Source organism: Ictidomys tridecemlineatus, chromosome 4, assembly GCF_052094955.1.
Source record: "Ictidomys tridecemlineatus isolate mIctTri1 chromosome 4, mIctTri1.hap1, whole genome shotgun sequence".
Classification (NCBI taxonomy): domain Eukaryota; kingdom Metazoa; phylum Chordata; class Mammalia; order Rodentia; family Sciuridae; genus Ictidomys; species Ictidomys tridecemlineatus.
Genome location: NC_135480.1, coordinates 97271105 through 97294412, shown reverse-complemented (window position 1 = coordinate 97294412; position 23308 = coordinate 97271105). Strand labels below are relative to the sequence as shown.

The 23308-nt window shown below is 37.2% G+C and overlaps 1 protein-coding gene across 1 annotated transcript in view; it reads right to left on the bottom strand.

Moving 5' to 3' along the window:
• Htr3b (5-hydroxytryptamine receptor 3B) overlaps positions 1 to 18304 on the bottom strand; it is a 35045-nt gene extending 16741 nt beyond the window's left edge. The window contains exons 1-2 of the mRNA XM_078047041.1: positions 18259 to 18304; positions 14032 to 14192 (exon numbers count right to left, since the gene is read on the bottom strand). Of these exons, the coding sequence (XP_077903167.1) occupies positions 14032 to 14192; positions 18259 to 18298 (201 nt within the window). The 5' untranslated portion in view covers positions 18299 to 18304. The remainder of the gene's footprint in view (positions 1 to 14031; positions 14193 to 18258) is intronic.
• Positions 18305 to 23308: the final 5004 nt, after the last annotated feature.

Here is a 23308-nt window from a genome sequence, read left to right as displayed (position 1 = left end):
ACCTCTCACCCTGCACAAAACTCAACTCACAGTGGATCAATTAGACCAGAAATCCTGTATATGCTAGAAGAAAATGTAGGCCCAACACTCCAACATTTTGGCTCAGGAACTGACTTCCTTAAGAAGGCTCCTAAAGTGCAAGAAGTAAAATTAAAAATCAATAAATGGGTTGGCATCAAACTAAAAAGCTTCTTCACAGGAAAGGAAACAATCAGAAGCAGGAAGAGAAAGCCTATAAAATGGGAGAAGATTTTTACCACTTGCTCCTCAGATAGGACATGAATATCCAGGTTATTAATTAAGAATATTAAGAACTCAAAAAACTTAACTAAAAAAAATAAAACAAAAACAAAACAAATAATTCAATTAATAAATGGGCAAAGAAACTAAGCAAACACTTTAAAAAAAGAAGAAGAAGAAAAAGAAAGAAATATAAGCCAGGCACAGTGTGGCACACCTGTATTCCCAGTAGCTCTGGAGGTTGAGACAGGAGGATTGTGAGTTCAAAGCCAGCCTCAGCAACAGCAAGACACTAAGCAACTCAGTGAGATCTGCATCTGCTTCAAAATGTAATTATTCTAAGGAATAGATATTATCTTTGCATTTATACTTCCTTAGATCTGCAGCAGACATAAATTATTAGAATCCCTGCAAGATGAATGGCCATGATTTCTTAAGTCCTTTTCCCTAACAGAGAGTACCAAGGGGCTGATAAATTGGATCATTAATTCAAATTTCTCGTCATTTCTTTAGTGGGGTGGATCTTGTCCACTTTGATAAGTTCCCTTTTTGACTACTCCTAACAGGTTACAAAATAGGGCTGGGGATGTGGCTCAGTGGTCAAGTGCCCCTGAGTTCAATCCCTGGTACGAAAATAAATGAATAAATACAAATGGTCAACAAATATATGAAAAAATGTTCAACATCTCTAGCAATTAAAGAAATGCAAATTAAAACCACACTGAGATTTCATCTCACTTCAGTTAGAATGGCAATTATCAAGAATACAAGTAACAATAAATATTGGTAAGGATAGGGGGGGTATATTCATACATTGCTGGTAGGATTGCAAATTAGTGCAACCACTCTGGAAAGTAGTATGAAGATTCCTCAAAAAACTAGGAATGGAACCACCATTTAACTCAGCTATTCCACTTTCTCAACATATGTCCAGAAAATTTATAATCAGCAGCCACATCAATGTTTAGAGCAGCACAATTCACAATAGCCAAGCTATGGAGCCAAACTAGGTGCCAAACAGATGAATGGGTAAAGAAAACATGGTATAAGGGCTGGAGTTGTGGCTCAGTGGTAGAGCACTTGCCTAGCATGTGTGAGGCACTGGGTTCAATTCTTAGCACTGCATTTAAATAAATGAATAAAATAAAGATCCATTAACATCTAAAAAAAATTACAAAGAGAAAATGTGGTATAAATACACAATGGAGTTTTCTCAGCCATAAAGAAGAATGATTTTCTGGCATTTGCCAGTTAATGGGTGGATCTGGAGACTATCATGCTAAGTGATCTAAGTCAGTCCCCAAATAGTCAAAGATAGAATGTTTTCTCTGATATGCAGACCTTAATTTAAAATAAGAGGGTGTAGCCGGGTGTGGTATACAGGCTGTAATCCCAGCAGTTAGGGAAGCTGAGGCAGGAGGATGTCGAGCTCAAAGCCAGCCTCAGCAACTTAGCAAGGCCCTAAGCAACTCAGTGAGACCCTGTCTCTAAATAAAATACAAAACAGGGCTGGGGGTGTGGCTCAGTGGTTGAGTGCCCCTGAATTCAAACCTGAGTAACCCCAAAAAACAAAAACAAAATAAGAGGAGAGAGGGGTTGCCATTGTGGCTCATTGGTAGAGTTTCACCTAGCCCACATGAGGCACTGAGTTCAAGCCTCAGCACCACATGAAAATAAAAAATAAAGATATTGTGTCCACCTACAACTAAATATATATATATGGGAGGATAAGAAAAGAATAGAAAGAAGATCAAGGGAGTAGACAAAGGGGAATGAAGGAAAGAGAGGAGGGTTGGAATAGGGAAAGATGGTGCAATGAATCTGACCTAACTTCTAACCTAACTTTCCTGTGTACATATATGAATATATCACAATGAATGTCACTATCGTGTACATCCATTAGACACTAATTTTTTTTAAAAACAACCTCTAAGTAAATAGCAGAAAGACCAGTAGAGTAAAGGGAAGAGAACAGGGAGAAGGAGGAAGGAAGGGGAAGGAGAAGTAGTGGGACCTAAATTAGAACAAATTATATTCCATGCTTTTATAATTATGTCAAAATTAATTCTATTGTCATATATATCTAAAAAGAACCAATAAAAAATAAATTGCTTGTTCCTCTAGAAATTTAAAAAAAATGCTGGTGAGGAATACTCTCGTACACTGTTGGTAGGAATGAAAATTAGTACAGTCATTATGGAAAACTGATGGAGGTGTCTCAAAAAAATAATTACTTTATGATCTGGCAATCTCACACTGGGTATGTATCAAAAGTTATTGAAGTCAGTATAGTTGAAGAGATATCTGCCTATGGACTGAGACCTCTAAAACTGCTACCTTTATTGTAGCACTATTAACAGTAGCCAAGATATGGAATGGACTTAGAAGCCTATTGACAGATCAATGGATAAAGAAATTATGGTACATATCCATACGGAATGCTATCCACCTAAAACAAGAATGAAATGTCATCATTTGCTATTACACAGGTGAGCCTGGAGGACATTAAGGTAAATTAAATAAATCAGCCAAAGAAAAGAAAGAGAAGTGTTATTTGTTCTCATTTATATGTGGAAGTTAAAAAAATTGATATTGAAGTAGAGGTTAGAACTGGGAAGGGGGTGGGGGAGGGAGAGATGGAGAGGATGGTTAAAGGGTGACGAGGGTGGTTAGTGTGTACTGAGGAACATCTGGATAGGAAGAATCACCTAATGTTCTACAGCATAGTAGAAGGACTATGGTTGACAACAATTAATTGAATATTTCAAAATAGCTAGCAAAGAGGATCTGAATATTCCCCTCTCCACACGCACACACAAAATAAATGTCTGAGGTAAAGAAATACCAATTACCCTGATCTGATCATTACACCTGGCATACACGTATTGAAATATCACACTACATCCCATAAATACATGTAATTACTCTGACTCAAAAATATATGTTTTAAAGAAGAAGAATAGAGAAAGATATCTCTTGGCCATATGAGAATACAGTGAAAAAGTGCCCATCTATAAGCCAGGAAGAGGGCCCTCACCAGGACCAAATCAGTTAGTACCCTGATCTTGGACTTCCAGCCTCCAGAACTGTAACAAATAAATTTCTGCTGTTTAAGTCATTCAGCCTGTAGCATTTATTATGGAAGCCTGGATTGACTAAAATAACCCCTAGTAAGGAAATGCAAGTCAAAACCACAATGAGATACCACCTAACAATGACTACTATTTTAAAAAGACATAAAATAACAAGTGTTGGCAAGAATGTGGAAAAATTTGAACCCCTGTACATTATTGATGGAAATATAAAATGGTACATCTGCTGTGGGAAAACAGTATGGTATTCTTTAAAAAAATTAGAATAGAACTACTATATGACCCAGCAATTCCACTTCTGATCATATACCCACAGAAATAAAGCAAATTCAGACAAATGTGTTTGCACATCCCTGTTATACTTTGGATGTGTGGTGTCCCCCAAAAGCTCATGTGCAAGACAACGCAAGAAGGTTCAGAGAAGAAATGGCTGGGCTTTGAGAGCCTTAACCCAATTGGTGAAGTAATCACCTGACAGGACTGAGTGGTAACTGAAGGCAGCTGGGGTGTGGCTGGAGGAGGTGGGGTAATGGCGGTGCATCTTTTGGGTATATATTTGTACCTGGTGAGTAAAGTCTCTCTCTCTGCTTCCTGATCATCACATGAGCTGCTTCCCTCTGCCACACTCTTCCACCATGATGTTCAGCCTCACCTGGAGCCCTGAGGAATGGAGCCGGTTGCCTATGGACTGAGACCTCTAAAACTGTGATCCTTTAAGTAAACTTTCCTCCTCTACAATTGTTCTGGTCAGGACTTTCAGTCGCAGCAGCGAAAAGGCTGACAACAATTCCTGTTCACTGCAACATTAATCACAATAGCCAAGGAGCGGAAAAAGCTAGAGTGTCCATCAATGAATAAATAAACACGATTTATATACATAAATTGGGATATCATTCAACCCTAGGAAGAAAATTCCAAGCTGAGCATGGTGGCACAAGCCTGTAATCCCAATAACTGGGGAGGCTGAGACAGGAGGTTCACAAGTTTGAGGCCAGCCTCAGCAACTTAGAGAAACTGTGTCTTAAAATAAAAAATAAAAATGACTGGGAATGTAGCTCACTGCCTGCACCCCAAATAAGAAAAAGTAATGAAATATTGATATAACATGTATGAGCCTGAAGACATTATGATAAGTGAACAGTTATGTATATGAAAGCAAATAACAACTCTTGTTTCCTTTCCTGGAACTAGGTTTACTAAATTAATTGATTATCAATTCCCCACCAATATTTAAAATATATAGTCTTTGTACACAGGGTCAAGATTGACACTCTGAAGAATTCAGATTGGGTATGGAATATAGAAAATTTTAGTCCATGACAATGGTGTATCTGAAATTGTAGAGTTCATGGACTAGATGGACATGTTTAGGGGCTCTTCACAGGGTGGCAGCATTTGGAAGAAAACCCATAAACTTTTCAGATTAAAATTTCCCTGTTTTACAATCTAGAAAGGAAATTGCAGCCAAGTGTAGTAACATGCACCTATAATCCCAGCTACTCAGGAGGCTGAGGCAGGAGGATCACAAGATTGAGGCCAGCCTGGGCAACTAAGTGAAAACCTACCTCAAAACAAAAAATATAAAGGATTGGAGATGTATCTCAGCAGGAAAGCATCCAGTATTTCACCCCCAGCACAACAAAAATAAAAATAAAAAAGAAGCAAATTGCTGCCCGCTACTGTATATGACATTTCTAGATTCCTTGAGAAAGAAAAAGAAATGGTGAGCAGACATGAAGTGACCCTGTTTTGGCACCTCAGCAAAAGGAGGTTCCAATGAACTTGTTCAACAGATTTTTATGGACATTTAGCAGATAGTTGGGAAAGGCAGGTTTTAAAGTGATATGCAAAGTGAAAAGATTGAGTTCACAAGTATTTCCCTAAGGAACAGCTTGGAGGGGGACCAGAAGAGACTCCCAGCCAAGAGTGGCTCAGCAGGGGTCCTGGTGGTGAAAAAAAAAGTTCTCTATTGGAAGTTTAAGATTAGGGAACACCCTAATTTTCTTTGCAAATTTTACTAGCCAACAGGTCATGAAACATATCATGTTACTCAAGCACAAAGGCTCATTTTCGGCTTAGTTGTCATCTGTGAGAATTCCCTGCAAATAGGGGGAAAAATGGGTCCAAAATGGAGTTTACATTACTTGGAAATCTAGAAGTTATCTATGCTTAAGAATTAAACCTTTAACCTGGGCATGGTGGTATGTGCCTGTAATCCCAGTAACTCAGGAGGCTGAGACAGAAGGATCTCAAATTCTAGAAAAGCCTCAGCAATTTAGTGAGACCCTGCCTCAAAATTACAAAAAGGGCTGGGGATATAGTTCAGTGGTAAAGTGCTCCTGGGTTCAATCCCTAGCACCAAAAAGGAAAAAAAAAGAAACAAAGAAAGAAATATACCTTTACATCTATTCATTGTCCTTACCAGTTCTATTATCACTGGCATACCAAGCTGTGCCTGTCTCTCATTGATTCCGTCAGATGGTTAGGAAGAGGGTAGGGTCTCTGGGTTTTAATGATTCATTTTCACTTACCATTTTATCCAGTTAGTTCTTATAAACTGCCGTATTGATGCCTTTCTCTGCTCACCATTTCTTTGTCATATCATATATAACAATAACATTAAAAAAAATTTTTTCCCCCTAAAATCTTATAGGGGCGGCTGAGGGGATTCGTCATTCAGCCCTGAAGAACACAGTGTCAAAAGTAGTTTGAGGCAAAAACTAAAATCTTTTTTTGTCAAAGGAAACAAGTTTCTCAATGCCAGCTGGTGAACATAATTGGTTCTCTGGTGGCATTATTCACAGCTTTTCCCTCTGTGTATCTCTCTCTCTCTCTCTCTCTTTTTCTTTAGATACCTTCCATCTTGCTTGTTAAAAGCAAAGGATATTTCAGAGAATTGGAATTCATTAGTCTTCCTAACAGAGGGAGTCTATTTAGATCTAAATTGGTGGTTAGCAAATATACAGATAATTCCCCCACATTCTTATTTATCTCTCCCGGTTCCGGAGACTATAGAAACAGATGCCTCAACGTCTGGCTGGGAGGCTCTAGTCAATGGACTGGAATACAAAGGTATCTGGGATTCGGAATTGACAAAACTCAATAGAAACAAATTGAAACTCTTCGCTGTTGAGTAGATTATCTCTATAATCAGATTTCCCTAAGGTACTCATAATACCCAGAAATTCTAAGACTAGACTGTAGTCTTTTATATAAACAAAACAGGAGGCAAAAGATTATAATGGAAGAGAGGTGCAGAGATGAGAGCAGGCCTGGAAGCTCTTCATTCCAAATACAAGTTGCCAGCAGCTCAGCGGTTGGCAGATGCATCCAACAAGTTCTCTATTTACGTCGGGAGTGTCCTTGTCTGTGCAGAATCTGTGAGCGATTTTATCAAGTCCTTCAAAACTGTCCCTGCCTCTGGAGTTCACTTTAGGCTTAGCTCACCTAAATGAAATTGAGAATTCCGCAATGCCTGTGACAAAAATAATACTGGGATTCAAAGTAAACTAGCCTGTGACAAAAAATAATAGGCAATGGCCCTCAGCACTAGGATTGATATTTTATTTTTAAATTCATTTGTTCATGTAACCAGTATTGATCCAGTGTCTTGGGAGTTAAATATACTGGACTGCATGTTTTGGGAAATATGAATATCAGTAGCCAGGATAGTGGAACATGCCTGAAATCCCAGCAATCTAGGAGAGTGAGGCAGGAGGATTGCAAGTTTGAGGCCATCCTCAGCAAATTAGTGAGACTCTGTCTCAAAATAAAAAATAAAAAAGGCTGAAGATGTGTCTCAGTGGTTAAGCACCCCTAGGTTCAAGCCCCAGTAACCCCCCCAAAAAAAGTCTTCAAGTAGTTTATAATAAATTAGGAAATATGACATTTTTAACAATAACTATGTGCATTCACTACTCAGCATCAAAAATAAAGAAAGAAAAAAAAAACATATTTTAAAAGCTGAGCACTGTAATACATGTCTATAATCCCAGTGACTCAGGAGGCTGAGGCAGGAGGATCATAAATTTGAATTTGCAAGTTCAAGGCCAGCCTCAGGAACTTAATGAGATTCTGTCTCAAAAAAATAAAAAGGGGGCTGGGGATGTGGCTCAAGCAGTAGCGCGCTCACCTGGCAGGCGTGCGGCCCGGGTTCGATCCTCAGCACCACATACCAACAAAGATGTTGTGTCCACCGAGAACTAAAAATAAATATTAAAAAAATTCTCTCTCTCTCCCTCTCTCAAAAAAAAATAATAAATAAATAAATAAAAGGGCTGGGGATGTAGTTCAATGGTACAGTATGCCTCAGTTCAATTCCCAGTACAACAAACCAACAACAACAAAAAAAAGATTTCAGCCAACTATCTAGGAAATTTCTTTTAGGAGCTGAGATTTGGAGGACTATGATATTGCACAGATGAAGAATGAAGAGGAGAATGTTCAGTGGAGGAAATGGAATGAAAGCATACAGGCAAGACACAACAAGGGGTCCAGGTTCCTTGTAATATTGAGTATATGTAGATAAGAGAGGAATAAAACTAGAGGGATAGGACACATGAATATTCCAGGAGGTGCTGGGGATGTAGCTCAGTGGTAGAGCACTTGCCTAGTACCTGAATTCAATCCCCAGTCCCCAGCACTGCACAAAAAAAAGGAAGAAATATGTAAAAATATACTACAATAATATCTAACATATTATAGTAACAAGCATATTCTATAATGGAATAAAAATCTCATTCTTGAAAAAAAATAATAGTGTTCTCCTTACCTACCATACAGAATCGGATTTTGCTTTCTTTTATCAAGATAGGAAGAAAGAGATAACAATTTTTCAATTTGATACACTTCTTCCAAGGAAAAATATTAATATAAAGACTCTACTTCTTTCCTACATTTATCTCCAAATAAGCTCTAAAGGAAAGCTTAAGCAATTCTATTTTATCTTAATCAACATGAAGCAGAAAGTAGAAGGATAAGGAGAGCCCTTTAGGTCGTCTGCATCACTAGCTCAAGGCTGACTGCCCCTCTGCCCTGGGGTTTCCTGTGACACATTTCATACTGTGTATCTACTCAAAATGTCTTCACCACTGGACAACCTCTGGTGAGCAGAACAGTCATGATAACCCACTGGCAACTAGATGACAAGGAATAATATCTCTTTTAGCCAGGTGAAGAATCAGCCCCAGGAAACTGAATCTCCAAAATTCTAGTTCAGTATTCAATTAAAAAGAGAATAAAGGAATTTTCTATTAAAATTTGTGAGACTAGGCCTTTTAGTGTGGTGGTATTTCCTGGCATTAAATTAAATAATATTTTCTAAGATCTTTTGGCTTTTACTAGCAAGGGTGGTAAAATATAAATAAGAAAGACACAATTTGTTGTTAAAAGGAAGAATTTGGTGTGTATCTCTTAAATATTCTGGTTTACTAAGAAACAATTGATTAGGTATTTATCTAAGCTGGAGGAAAATTATACTAAAGCAATCTGCATCAGTTAAAAGAAAATGTAAACCCTATACTCTGTTTCAAATTTATTTTTCATCAATTGCAATGCCTAATTGTCAGCTGAAGAATCCAGATGCTATTACTCACCATATAGCACTAAAATATTAACACAAAAAAAAACATTAAAATAAAGAGGAATCATTAAATTATTTTAACAAAGTACATTAAAATACTAACATGATATTGTGAGGTATATTATGCATGTGAATATAAAATTGAAGATGAAAGTAGCAATGAGAATGCAACAGGTTGATAGATTATTATTATAAGTTTCATATATTTTATGAAAAGTATCATAATGTTAAATCTAAGTACACTGGAATAAAATAATGATAAATATGAAACTCCCAAAGGCAAACTCTTAAAACAAAAAAGATGGAAAAAATAATAATATGAAAAGGAAAGCTTAAAAAGCCAATAGGTAAACTAAAATAAAATGTTAAAAACATTTTTAAAATATTTTGTTATTTTTAATACTTGTTAATAATTTTAAATTTACCCAAAATAAGGTGGGATATAAGGAACAGAAGAACAAAAACCACATAGAATAATTACAAAACAAACAGCAAGATGGTGTTGGCAAATGGACTAAACACTTCAATTAAAATGCATAGATTTTTCAGACCAGTTAAATGAAGCAAAAACCAGGAATCCTACTCAGCAATAAAAGGGAATGAACTACTGCTATGCACACCAACATGAAAGAACTAAAGAAACTAGGCTAAATGAAAGATGTCAATCTCAAAGGTAATATATTATATGCTTCTATTTACACAACATTCTTGGAAAAAGCAAAAAGATTAAGATGAATTGTTGCTATAGGTTAGAGATTAGTGGGGAGAAGGTGATGTAGGTAGCTACCAAAGAGTAGAGTTGTATAACTTGATTATGGTGGTGGTTACACCAAGTTAGACTGCTGTACTTTGAGGTTGAAGAGCCCTCACAGGTACGTGTGTTAAAGGCTCTGTCCCCAGGGCAGCCCTATTGGGAAATGATGGAACCTTTAAAAGGTGGGGCCTAATGGAAGGTCCTTAGGTCACTGGAAGCATGCCCTTAAGGGGGATTATGCACCCCCCACTCCCCCCTCAGTCTCTGCTTCCCACTCATGAAGCAAGTGGTTTTGCTCCATTATATACTCCTGCATGATGTGCTGCCTTGCCACAGGTCCAAAGAAATGGGGCCAAACAATCATGGTCTGTAAGCCAAAATAAACCTTTTCTCTTTATAAGTTAATTATCTCAGGTATTGTGAATAGTACTAGAAAGATGATCAACACATATACTCATGTAATAAATGTACCTAGAACTAAATATAGAAATGTACATAGGTATACATCAACTGGAGAAATCTGAACAATCCTTGTGAATTGTACCAAAGTCCGTTTTCTAGTATTGACACTGTATTATGTTTATGGAAGATATTAACATTGGGAGAGCTTAGGTAAAGGGTGCATAGGACCTTTCTGTAGATTTCTTTCTTTCTTTTTTTCTTTTTTTTTCTTTTTTCTTTTCTGTGGTGCTGGGGATTGAACCCAGGGCCTTGTGCATGCGAGGCAAGTACTCTACCAACTGAGCTATATCCCCAACCCCCTATAGATTTCTTTGCAACTTTTGGTACATTTATATTTATTTCAAAATAAAAACTGAAAAAAAAAAAACTTCAACTATATCTGTTTATAGGAAACTATTTCAGCTGAGCACAGTGGTGCCCACTTATAATCCCAGCTACTGAGGAAGCTGAGGCAGGAGGATTACAAGTTCGAGGCCATCCTGGGCAACTCAGCAAGACCTTCTCTCAAAAAATAGAAAGGTCTGGGAGTGTAGCTGAGTGGTAGAGCACTTGCTCAGCATGCACAAGGCCCTGGGTTCAATCTCCAGAAGAGAAAAAAAAAAAAAAAAACGGAAGGTAGGAAGTTAGAAAGAAAAAATGAAAAAATTAAGATATTACAAACCTACCAGAATGGTTTAAAATAAAAAAGATTGACAATATTAAGCACTGGTTATGATGTGGAGAAATTGGAACTCTAATATGTTATAATCCAAAGGCCAAATTATACAGCCTTTGGAAAACAATTTGATAATTTCTTTTTCTTTTCTTTGGTTTCAGGGGAGTGCAGGTTACTAGACATTGAACCAAGAGGTACTCTACTACTGAGCTACATCCCCAGCCCTTTTTGTTTTGATATAGGGTCTCACTGTGTTGCTGAGGCTGGCCTTGAATTTGCCATCCTCCTGCCTCAGCCTCCTGAGTACTAGGATTACCATCATGCAACACCATCTCTGGTTTGACAATTTCTTATAAAATTAAGAAATTATTAATTAAATGCCCCCAAATGGAAATATCTAACATGTCCAGAAATTAGGAAATATATAAACAATTATAGCACAACTATACAATAAACTACTACTGAAATATGAAAAAATGTGTTTGAAACTCAAAGGCATTATGTATGCTAAGTGAAAAGAACCACATTCAAAAGATAAAATACCATATGATTCAATTTGTATGACATTCTGGGAACTCAAAACTATAGGGGAAAAAAATAAGACCAGTGGTTGCCAGGGACAGGGATTGGAGAAAAGGAATCAGCTTTAGAAAGATGAATTTCATCCTAAATGATTTATACTTAACTTTTAAAATGCATCAAAGTTTATAGGGTGCAACTAAAATAATGTTTAGAGGGAAATTTATAGCTTTAAATGCTTACATTAGAAAATTTAAAAGTCTAAAATTATTTATTCAAGATTTCACTTTAAGGGCTGGGGATGTGGCTCAAGTGGTAGTGTGCTCGCCTGGCATGCGTGCAGCCCAGGGTTCGATCCTCAGCAACACATACAAACAAAGATGTTGTGTTCACCGAAAATTAAAAAAATAATAATAAATATTAAAAAAAAAGATTGAAACCATTAAAAAAAAAAGATTTCACTTTAAGAAACTACGTAAAGAGGGACAGATTAAACCCAAAGTGAGTAGAAGAAAACAAATAAAGATAGCTAGGGATATAGCTCAGTTGGTAAAGTGTTTGCCTCTCATGCACAAGGCCCTGGGTTCTAATCCCCAGCACCATAAATAAATAAATAAGCAGATATCAGTGAATTGGAAAACAAATAATGAGAGAATTGCAAAACCCAAATTGGTTATTTAAAAAAAAAAATTTTTTTTTAACCTGATAAACTTTAGGCAAGATTGGTCAAGGGAAAATAAGAGAAAACACAAGTTACTAATATGAAGCATGAAAAGCCATATCACCAGAAATCCTATGGACATTAAAGTAATGAAAAGAGAAAAATATGAGTAACTTTAAGTCAATAAATATGATGAACTGAATGAGACAATTTAATTCCTTTAACAACAACAAAAACACAAATTGCTGGACTGGAAACATATGTCACCAGGTAGTGTTTGCCTGGCATGAGGGGAGCTCTGGGTTCAATCCTCAGCCTCCCTTCCCCTAAATAAGAGACTACCAAGAAAAAAATTTAAAACTGAACGTGGGTCCCATAACGGACGTTCTAGAACTGACAAAGTTAATCACTGATGAAAGAAATTAGAACAATATTTGTGTGAGATGGACTAGGAAAGAAATGAGAGGTCTTTCTGAGATGATAGCAATCTTTGCTATCTTAATGGAAGTATGGATTATATGAGTATGTAATTATCAAAACGATCAATCAGACTCTATACCTAAGATCTGTACATTTCAATACAAGCATGTTATACCTCTCAACTTTTAAAAAGTGGATTAGAGATGTACTCAGTGGCACAGTGCCTACTGAGCATGCACAAGGCCCTTGGTTTGATTCCCAGCACCACACAAATGAAGGAAGAAAGGACAGATACAGTTTTTGAAGTAAATTGAAAAACAATATTAAACCACTTTAACCAAGCTTTGTAATGTCTGGGTTTTTTTGCAGGGAGATGGGGCAGGGTGTGGGGGGTACGCATACCAGGGGTTAAACTCGGGGGTACAGCTTCTGAGCCACATCTCCAGTCCTGTTTTGTATGTATTTTTTATTTAGAGAAAGAGTCTCACTGAGTTGCCTAGCACCTCACTTTTGCTAAGGCTAGCTTTAACTCGCAATCCTCCTGCCTCAGCCTCTGGAGCTGGTAGGATTATAGGCTTGCACAAGGCACCGGGCTTGTAAAGTCTATTTTTTAAGAGGAAATCTAGCCAGGTGCAATAGTGCATGCCTGTGATCCCAACCACTTAGGAGGTTGAAGCAGAAGGATTGAAAGTTCAAGGACAGTTTCAGCAACTTAATGAGACCCTTTGCCATAATAAAAACTAAAAAGGACTGGGATTTAGCGGAGTGGTAGAGCACTCCTAGGTTCTATCCCCAGGACCTAAATAAATAAATAAAATACAGAAATGTGAATAAACCTGGGCTCTCTTGGTATTGAAAACTTTATAATTAGGGGAGACAAAGGAAATGAGAGGATCGTCAGGGCCAGTTCTTACTGAGAACTCTGCTAACAGCTTTACATGCATGTTCTCATTTCATTCCCATGACCCATCTCTCAGAAACAGGAAGAAAAGAATGCATTAATAAGCAAGTCCTCCCTACCATCCTTAGCAAACGCTTTACATAAAAAAGCCCTCTTATAAATTCATGATGCAAAGGCATTCCTCCCATCCACCTTCAAATTTTAGGTAATAAGTAGTGAATCTTTTTTTTTTTCTTTTTTCTTTTCTTTCTTTCTTTGTATTTCTTTTTCTTTCTTTTTTTTTTTTTTATCTTTTCTTAAATCTACTATTATCACTAACAAACATGAACCACAGGGCTGGGGATATAGGTCAGTTGGTAGAGTGTTTGCCTCTCATGTACAAGTCCCTGAGTTTGATTCCCAATACCACCAAAAAAAAAAAGTACAAATGTGAACTGCAGGAAGAAACCTATCACCATTTTTAGTGTCAGCAATAAATCTGTACTGTGACCTATGACCACAATTCCTAAACTATCTTAATTCTATGAAACTTGTATTTCTAGCCTTTTTGCCTAAATAGGGGTCTAGAAAGCACGATTAACCAAATAAATATTTTACCTCATGCTAACACCTAATATGAATCTAGCAAATTTCCCTAACAGTTGAGTCATACTCTCAAGAATAGGGCCTCATCTAAGCTCCTGCATAAATCACAGATAGTTTTCCAAGAGGGAAACAAAAAATAGAAATGGCAAGATGGTCCTTACCACATCCAATACAGCTTGGACAAATAGGTCCAGGTAGACAGTGGTGGCATCATGCCAGTTGTGAACAGGTCTCACTTCCTTGTGATATTGCTCTAGTAGGTATTGGGTGAGATGATGCAGAGTAGAATTCCTGGGATGAGGTGTATCTGTAGCTAGAATTCCTGGGGGGTTAAAAAAAAAAAAACAATCACCATGAAAATGAAATTAAGAAGCATCTTTAGGAGATTTCAGATTGTTCCGAACTTGGCTATTAGTGGAATAGCCCACTGCTAGCTGGTGAGCTCTTTGGCAGAAACTTATTTAATAAGTAAGTGGATTGCCTAAGTGCCCAATAGAGAAATAGAATAAAGATAAATAAATCAAACCCATCTCCAAGAATGCAAACTGTACCCACAATTCCATTTTACAGGAATCATGCATCTTGGAGACAGAATTCTTTCTTTATTCCTGTATCACTGGTCCTATCATAGCAGATATATATATATATAGCCAAAATTTAACTACCACCTTGGTTTCTTTCTTTTGATTTTCCATTTATAATAGACAAATCATTGAGCCCTAAAAAAATCTGTATGAGTTTTTAGATAATGGAATGAGTGAGATTTCAATTCATACTTTTATCCTCAAAAAAATCTCTTCTCCTCACACTATCTGTCTTTAAATAAAATGCACTTGTCAGAAAATGAGATCTTTGTTTTGGGAAAATTCTTTCTGGTTTCAGGAAACAACCATTTCCTCTGGCCCAGGAATCCTGATTTGTAGAGAAGCAGTGATTGGTGGTGAGGCAAGAGAGGCCAGGGGACAGAAAGCAAGAGAAATGAACACCAACAATTGGAAGTGACAAATTTGTGAGGGCTCTCTCTGAATTGCAAAAAGATATTTTGTTCACAAGCTTCACCAGCCCTTAGGGAATTCAAACCTTCGCTAAGTCATTGGACTGAAGCAAATTGCACACCTCCTGACACAGTGCGTGATGAAATCTATCTGCAGTGTCCTGCGTGTGAATTTGCCTGGGCTCTCAGTGGTTTTGATGGTTATTTTGATGAGCTGCTGAAAGTATAAGGGATCCAGCAGGAAACTGTAAATGAGATCGCTTCTCCCTGTGCGACAATCCTGTTTATGCCCATTTCTTTATGAATGATGTCGTGTCACTTGCCTCCACAGGCAGCAATTTCTATGATTTATCAGTGTCAATGTGACCAAAATGCTAACAACGATGCTGGAGGTACAATCCCAGACTCACTGTGGGCAGTGGAATATTTATTCACTTTCATTACCATCAGAACTGAGAATCTAATGAGCATTTTAACTTCTTAACTATCCACCCAAGAAGATGCCTAAAATGGCATCAGCCATTGAGGCATGCAGGACTAAGGTGGGTGGCTTGCATCAGGCCTCAGTTTTAGGGTTTTTGTGAATGGTTATTGTCAAAAAGTGTGCTGTGAATCTCTCTACCTGAGAACATTTCTCACTGGCGTACCCCAGGGGAGGGAAGTCAGGAACATAAAGCAAAGCTGGCCCTATGCTCTTCCTACAAACTTTGCTTTGGGCAGCTTTATTTTTACCTCGCTTGGAAGCTCCCAATTCAAGTCTCAGTTGGGGAAATGCTGAAATGTTCATGATTCAATACAGAAAACTATCAGAAACAGAGTTAAAACATAATTCTGAGAAATGAATGTGTATGTGTTCCCTCTACTCTCTGCTCATAAAGACTCAAAATTTCCTTCTGCTGTCTTTTCTGGGAAATAATCCATGGGTCCCCTGTGGATAAACATATTTTCAAAAATGTATCAAAATCTTTGGGTAAAAAGAGAAAGCTCTGGAAGCTAGGACTCAGAACAAAAGAGAAACAAGTAATGAAATGAGAAAAATAATAAGCATGGAAGTGTGCTTAAGTAAACCAAAAGGGAAAGAGTTCTTTGTTTAAGATGGAAAGAAATAATAAATTACATTTCTACTATGAATGCAAATGTGCCTGAGGAGAAAGATCAATTACAGGAGAAAGATTAAGGATTTAAGTGACCATTAATTAACAGTAAATGATGCCCCTTGAAAGCTAATGTGACATTCACACAAGCACTAAATGACTCACAGTTCAGTGATGTTTCAACAGACACTGATGGAAGCTATCAACAGACCCAGGAAAGATTCCTCGCTAACACTGAATGCTAATAATCACTTCAAATATTTCATTTGTATGATTTCTAGAAAGTAGAATGTGTTGGGGATTGAGCTGTGAAGCACTTGTAGTAGAGATTTTAAAAGAAGATAAGAATACAATAGAATTATTCCTTTGTTTTCTTTGTTTTAATGAGTTACTCCCTCACATACACTCATGTTAAAATGTCTGGGATACTTTAAGGGAAAGAGCTATTCTTGACTTAGTATATTCTTTAGAATACTGAGAGTAATACACACAACTGAAAGTTTACAAGGAAATAGAGTTTCAGGTGTATGTATGGTTCCAGCATCTTCCAAGTACTCACTGAATACTTACTGTATGCCACGCAGTAGGCTAAATCTCATGAATGTTCTCATTTAACATCCCCAATAATCTTGACCTAGGAATTCCACAGTCTGTAGGAGTGCACAATTACTCTAAGTGAGAGACTACAGGCTTGAGGTTCGTACTGCCCAAGGTCAGATAGCTCACAAACGAGGGGGCTGGAATTTAAACACGGCTGGTCTGGATCCAAAGCCCAAGCTCTTTCAGCATGACAGTATACAGCCAGTATTATTTTCTGCATAGTATTTTCAGATAAATAATATCTTATATTTTTTTTGCACTTTACAGTTTCACATCTTATTTATCTTCATGAATATCCAAAATTAAAGTTAATCATGGAAACAGAATGTGTAAGAGATTTGCCCAGATTATATGGTGAGTGAGTAGGAAAGATGGAGCTAAATCTCTCTCCTCATCCAGTCCTCCTCCTGCCCTGCACACCCTCAGCATGTGGAGAGCAGCCAGGCAGTGGTGATCAGGTCAGCATTCTGATATTTACTGTCTTGATAATTAACAGTTAAAATCCTAAATGCAGATCCCTTTGTCACAAATATCTTCAATGTAATTTATGGTAAAACACTGGTTTTTAGACATTGTTAAAACACCTTTCTGCCATAGTTAGAACAAAAATTAAGCATAAAAACAAAGAGATAGATTAGAAAGAGGTATCAAGAAGAATTTCTTCTGTTTTCTTTATTTTCTATTTTTTCTTTCTTAATTGTGACAGTTATTTTTGCTAAGAAACCCATTTGGCATCCAGAAAAATTTTTTAAATGAAGATATGCTTTTATCCTTTAAGTTAAACATCCAGGCTTTTCATACTTTCATGAGAGATTATTTTTCTTCTCTATCTAACAGAAAAATTATTTCCAGCTTTTTTTTTTAAATTTCCAGCTTCATGACTACCAAATTCCTTACTCACCTCTGTAATTGACTCATTTCACTTTCAGTTATGTGTTAAAACTTGAAAATTTGGATACAGGCGCTAGAAAAACCCTCAAGAAAGTGGGATGCTGGGAAACACCAGCATAAACATAAATTCTTGGGTTTGTGTGCATATACAAAGACTCTATTGTATTATAACTTAAATAGTTCAATACAGTAGAGTTAATGTCACCAGGGAAGTATAATTTGAGAAATTTAGAAAAGATATATTAGTTTGTAAAGTGCTTTTTCAAAGGAATTGTATACTCAGAACTTGCAAGTTTTAGTACAATCTTTAGAGATAAACTCATCTCTATGTACATTTTATAAGACCAGATGTTTACATACATACTATAATACTGACATGATATACAAGCATCTGTAGCCATGACACATCCGTGGAACTAAAAGCTTATAATGAACACAGAACATTTTGGATAATAAAAATATATTATTATACATAAAGCTGAAAAAGAATGCCACAAACTCAGTATAAATTGCTGCAGAGAGCTTAATTTCTAGAAAAGGAGAGATTTTTCAAACACTCATAACATTTTGGAGCATACTTTCATCTCTGTGTAAAAAGTCCTATCATGTGACACTATACATATGTGTATGATTGTAGGAACAAAGTTAGAAACAAATCACTGGTCTCCCTGTAGCTTCACAGGACTGACATTTTATGGTGAATGAATTAAAACAAAAAATTGTAAGACGTTTACAGCACACTGTATCCCTTATCTTTAGCTTCTAATCATTAATACTCAGTGCCCAGAAAAATCATTAATAGGACTCACCTGTGGCAGCCACCAGGATGCAGGGCCACAGAAGAGCCATCACACTTGCCAATGTTCTTGGGCAAGTCCCCAAAAGGTTAAAGAAACTTGACTACTGGATAAAATACTCCTCGATTTTTCGTGACAGAAGTCTCTGTTCTTCTCTGTTTGCCAGTGTGTACTATCCTTCCTGATGCTATTTTATAAACATTCAATTGGACGAAGGCGATATCAGCACCACGCTAAGATTTTGGAATTGATGACACCAGAAATCTTGCAACTTCTCCATTTGGTTCTGCCCCAAGATCAAATGATGGCCAACAATTCCATCTCCGTGACAAGAGATAGCTAAGTGAATAATGTAATATAGGAGGAGCCCCTAAGGAGAGGAAATTCCACACTAATATGATTTCCTTTGCAGCCCCAACCTAAGGCAATGCTCTTGCTGACATTCAGGACACTAATTTCATTAATAATTGAGATCCAAATAGCTGTCCTAAATCAGACTTATGCAGTAACATCTTCAGCATTTGACAGTGGTTATTAGACTCCTGAATTACACAAAGCTAATGGAAACCTGGTATTGTCTAATGAAGAACAACTGCAAACAATACAATGGTAAAAGTGCTTTTTGTTTTCCCAAGCCCCTTTAATTAAAAGAAACATTGATTTTTGATAAATAGGAGTGCTTTTTATATTTTCACTGACCACAATTCAGAGAGAAACAACCTAGAAGAGAATGCTTCTAGGCCTATTGAAAATGAGAACTATTAAGATTTAGCATCATTCAATAAAAAGGGTTTTTTTTAATAGAATACTCATTGACTCTTCATTTTAAGGAAAAGAATGCATAATTCTATATAATAGCTCTGTCTTCCATTAGACTTACTTAATGCTATAGGAACAAAAAAAAAAAACAAATTTCATACCATTTCCAACATCTGCCAGTTTTTTATTTTAAGTGGCATTATAGAAGCACAGATTTGAGTTAAATTATTATAGAGCAAAGTGAGGGGTGAGGCAGAATATATTGGGCTCCTGTTCTCCTAATTACTCAGTCTCTTTGTTTAGAATCCATGAAGTCCTCCTCCTAATTTTATCTACCAATAAAATATAGCCTGATTGGCTTCCTATTGTTGATAGAGGAAGTTACAAATATGAAAGGGAATAAAGGAGAGGATTATGGGGTTGAGTTGGTTTTGGAAGTGTCAGTGTGAACTGATGATTTTCAGTGTATTATATTTAGCTAAACACAGAAATAAATACAAATATAAATGTATGTGTACACATTTTCATACATACATAGATATTCCCTAGCTTTGTACACTAGAGGCCCTGGGAGCAGTGAGACCCCAAGAGTAATGAGCACACTTGGTACCCAGATCTTAGTTTCTAAATACCATACTCACAGGAAAAAAAATGGAGAAATTACTGCTGCCCAAACTGATGCAGGGAGAGTATAAGGGAACCCAGAACATCTATGTACTAGAAAGCAAAAAGGTACTAAAAGAATGACAGGGCAAAAAAAAATGATGAGGACATAATAAAATGACAGGGACTCCCAGTGGCCAAATCTGGTACAATTTGAGCATAAAAATTAATAATGATAATAACAAATTGTAACCCACTAGATAAAACTAAATCCACAAATCCATACTGATTTAAATAAGCAAGTGAATAGGAAGAAGAGAAAGAACTCCATTAGATGAAAATGCCGATCAATAAATGTAGAAGGCATAATGGAATCTTCATAATAACAATTAGTTCACCCAACAAACTTCCATGGATGCTAAAACTAGTTGGTGGAAAGTTTGATGAGGAATGGCACATTTGTACACTTATTAATTACAAAGATTAAAAAACAACACCCTTCAGTGGAGAAAGCTAGCAGACAACACCTTAATCAAATGATGAAAATTAACAGTTGATCATGTGTGGCATGAGACAGAATGAATTGAGTCGACACAGGAGCTCTTCTGTTGCAATCGTGCCCAAAATTCTTAACTTGAATCTACTCAGGAGAAAACATGAGTCAACCCCATACTATGGGGCATTCTAAAAAAAAAAAAATCAGGCATGAAATATTCAAAAAATTAAGGTTATGAAATTTAAGAAAAGACTGAAGAATTGTATCAAACAAAGGGAGACCAAAGAGTCATGACAATTATTATGGTTTGGATATGAGATGTCCCCCAAAAGCTCACATGTGAGACAACACAAGAAGGTTTGGAGGGGAAATGATTGGGTTATAGTTTTAACCTAATCTGTTCATTGATCCCTGATGGAATGAACTGAGTGGTAACTGGAGGCAGGTGGGATGTGGCTGGAAGAAGTGGTACAATGGGGGCATACAAATTTCATATCTGGAGAGTGTGTCTTTTCTGTTTCCTAATCACCATGATGGGAGCTGCTTCCCTCTGCCACTCTTCCGCCATGATGTTCATCCTCACCTTGAGCCCTGAGGAATGGAGCCTGCTCTCTGTGGATTAAGACCTCTGAAACCATGAGCCCTTAAATAAATTTCCCTCCTCTACAGTTGTGCTGGTTGGGCCCTTTAGTCTCAGCAATGAAGAATCTGACTAAAAAACGACTATGGGCAACATGTGATTCTGGATTGGATCTTGTTGTTACAAAGAACACTATGGGAGAAATTGATGAAGCCTGAATGGGGCGTATGAATTAGACAGTATAATGTGGCAATGTTGACTTCCTGATTTTGATTGTGTTGAGATTATGTGAAAGAATGTCCTTCTTTGGAAGAACAATACTCTATGTATTCAAGTGTGATGATGTAGTCACGTGGGCCATACTCTCAAATGGTTGCATGAGGAGGAACAGGAGGCCGGAGTTCTTTCTACTGTCCTTTCCATTTTGCTGTACATTTGAAAATATTTCAGATTGAAAAAAAAAAAAAGAAATTTAAATGTAACCTTGGAGAGGAACTTCAACACAAAGTTATGGGAAATTTATTTGAGAAATTTCCTTTAGAGATAGTGGGCAGATAAATGGGGCTTCATCAAGAGATAAGCTCACAAAGGATTGATCTGGTCCCCAACGTCCCAGCACTGGTATCAGTTCTCCAAATTGTCAGCATCTATCTATGAGATGGATCAAGACAAGAGAAAGGAAAACCCAGACATCATAGCCATGTAGGCAGTGCTTTTATGGAAAAGGAATGCAGAAGCTTCTCTTTATACAAAAGTTTAATTGAAACGATGATCAACATCGTATTCTTGACACGAATTTCTGTAAGCTATGACTCTAAGTCAAACCTTCCGGGACATGCTTCCCCTCCCTTTTCTTCACAACTTTCTCATATGCCCATCTGCTACTGGAAGGCCATTGCTAATGATGTGTAATATAGGTACATTACAACCTTCATTAGCTAATTTAACAACAGTCTGGTGATCCTGCCCATTACACCTCATGGATGATTAATCCTGCCTGGATGGAAAAGGTTTTGTGTGACTTGTCTTCAGATGCTTCCTGGTCTTCTCTTAATGGCCCTGCTCTGTACCATCTCCTGGCTCAGCTCTCTTTTCCTAACCTTATTGTCCTGTTTATTCAACACGTTTAGATTTGGTATTGTCCCTCGTCACAACCTTTAATTTTTCATGAAAGCTGTCTCTTCTCCCTCTCCTTAAATGCAGCACTTCTCATCCAGAGAAAGTTTTTTATTCACATTGTGTCTGATCATTCCCTTGCACATCTTTTTAGGAAGGATGAATATTGGGGTGAATCTCATTCAGGCCTTACAAGCAGATGATTATATTTAGACAAAAACTTGGAGTCATGAGGGACTATGCTTTCAGGCCCTTTAAGGAATATCACTTGGGCAAAATAAACAGAGACTTCATCTGAGGGTTGAATCTGCATTCTCTAACAGCAGCCCAAGCCAAGCCTATAGCTAAGAGTACCTAGAAGTGTAGTTCTCTCAGAAGCTTCTTTCCACAGTTCTGTGAGCTTGTGTACTATGTTTCTTCATTATTTTCAAGTAAGATATGGCATCACTTAGATGCACCAATGTCTTTTGGAAGAAGCAGGGGGAGAGGGTTTATTATGCAAACATAATAAGGAAGTGTTTATTATGCAAACAGCAACTGAGTTATGTGTCCTTTAAGACTACTAAATAGTTTTTAATTACTGCTATATCAGTAAATCCCATAAATATGCAAATGCAATTAGTTCACAAAATAAGCCTTAAATATCTTTATTCCTCTCCAACAAAGTTCTTTGAAGTTAATCGCTAACTCTCTTTGTTCACTCCCTTGGCACTCGTGCTGAAATTGACAGGAGTTTTGACAGATGTACATATTCAGGGAGAACTGAATTTTCTAAGCACATCTGGTCAGGCTGGAGGAGAAAAGCAGAAATGGACACTCTAGCCAAACTCAAACATTTAATGAGTAGAGTCCCATATGTAATTTCTGTTACTCTATAGCATTGTCCTCTGAAATAAATATCAAGCTAACCACTGAAGTGGCACTTCAAAGTTCAAATCCACACTCAACATTTGATTTTCCTCTAGATCAGAATTTCATGCTTAATAATAATGCTCATTATTTTCTGGTCCCAAATAAATAATAAATAAATGCATGCATGAATGAAGAGTCTCCCATGGTTCTGACTCTTCATGGCTTTCTATGGGGAGTCATGGGTCAATGGAGCTCAGTCCCAAACCTTGAAATCAGACACACCTCATTTTGTTTCTCAGCTCTACCACTTGCCAGATGTTCATGGCCTTGACCAAATTCCTTACTTCCTCTAAGCCTTAGTTTTCACATCTGTAAAAGGAGTTTAATCAGCACTGGGTTCATTTTCTATTGGTGTAGGGCAAACTACAACAAACTTAAGTGGCTTAAAACAGAACCTACTTCTTGGCTCACAGCTGTGTAGTTGAGAAGTCCAGGCACAACGTGGGTGGATTCTCTGCTTAGGGATGCAGAAGGCCAATATCATGATGTGCTGTTATGGCAACAAAAGAGCCAGCCATGTACATTCCTTCTCAACTCAATGGGTTAAAATTGGCCATGATGGGAGAATTTGCTACATAGGAATCAGCAAACACTGT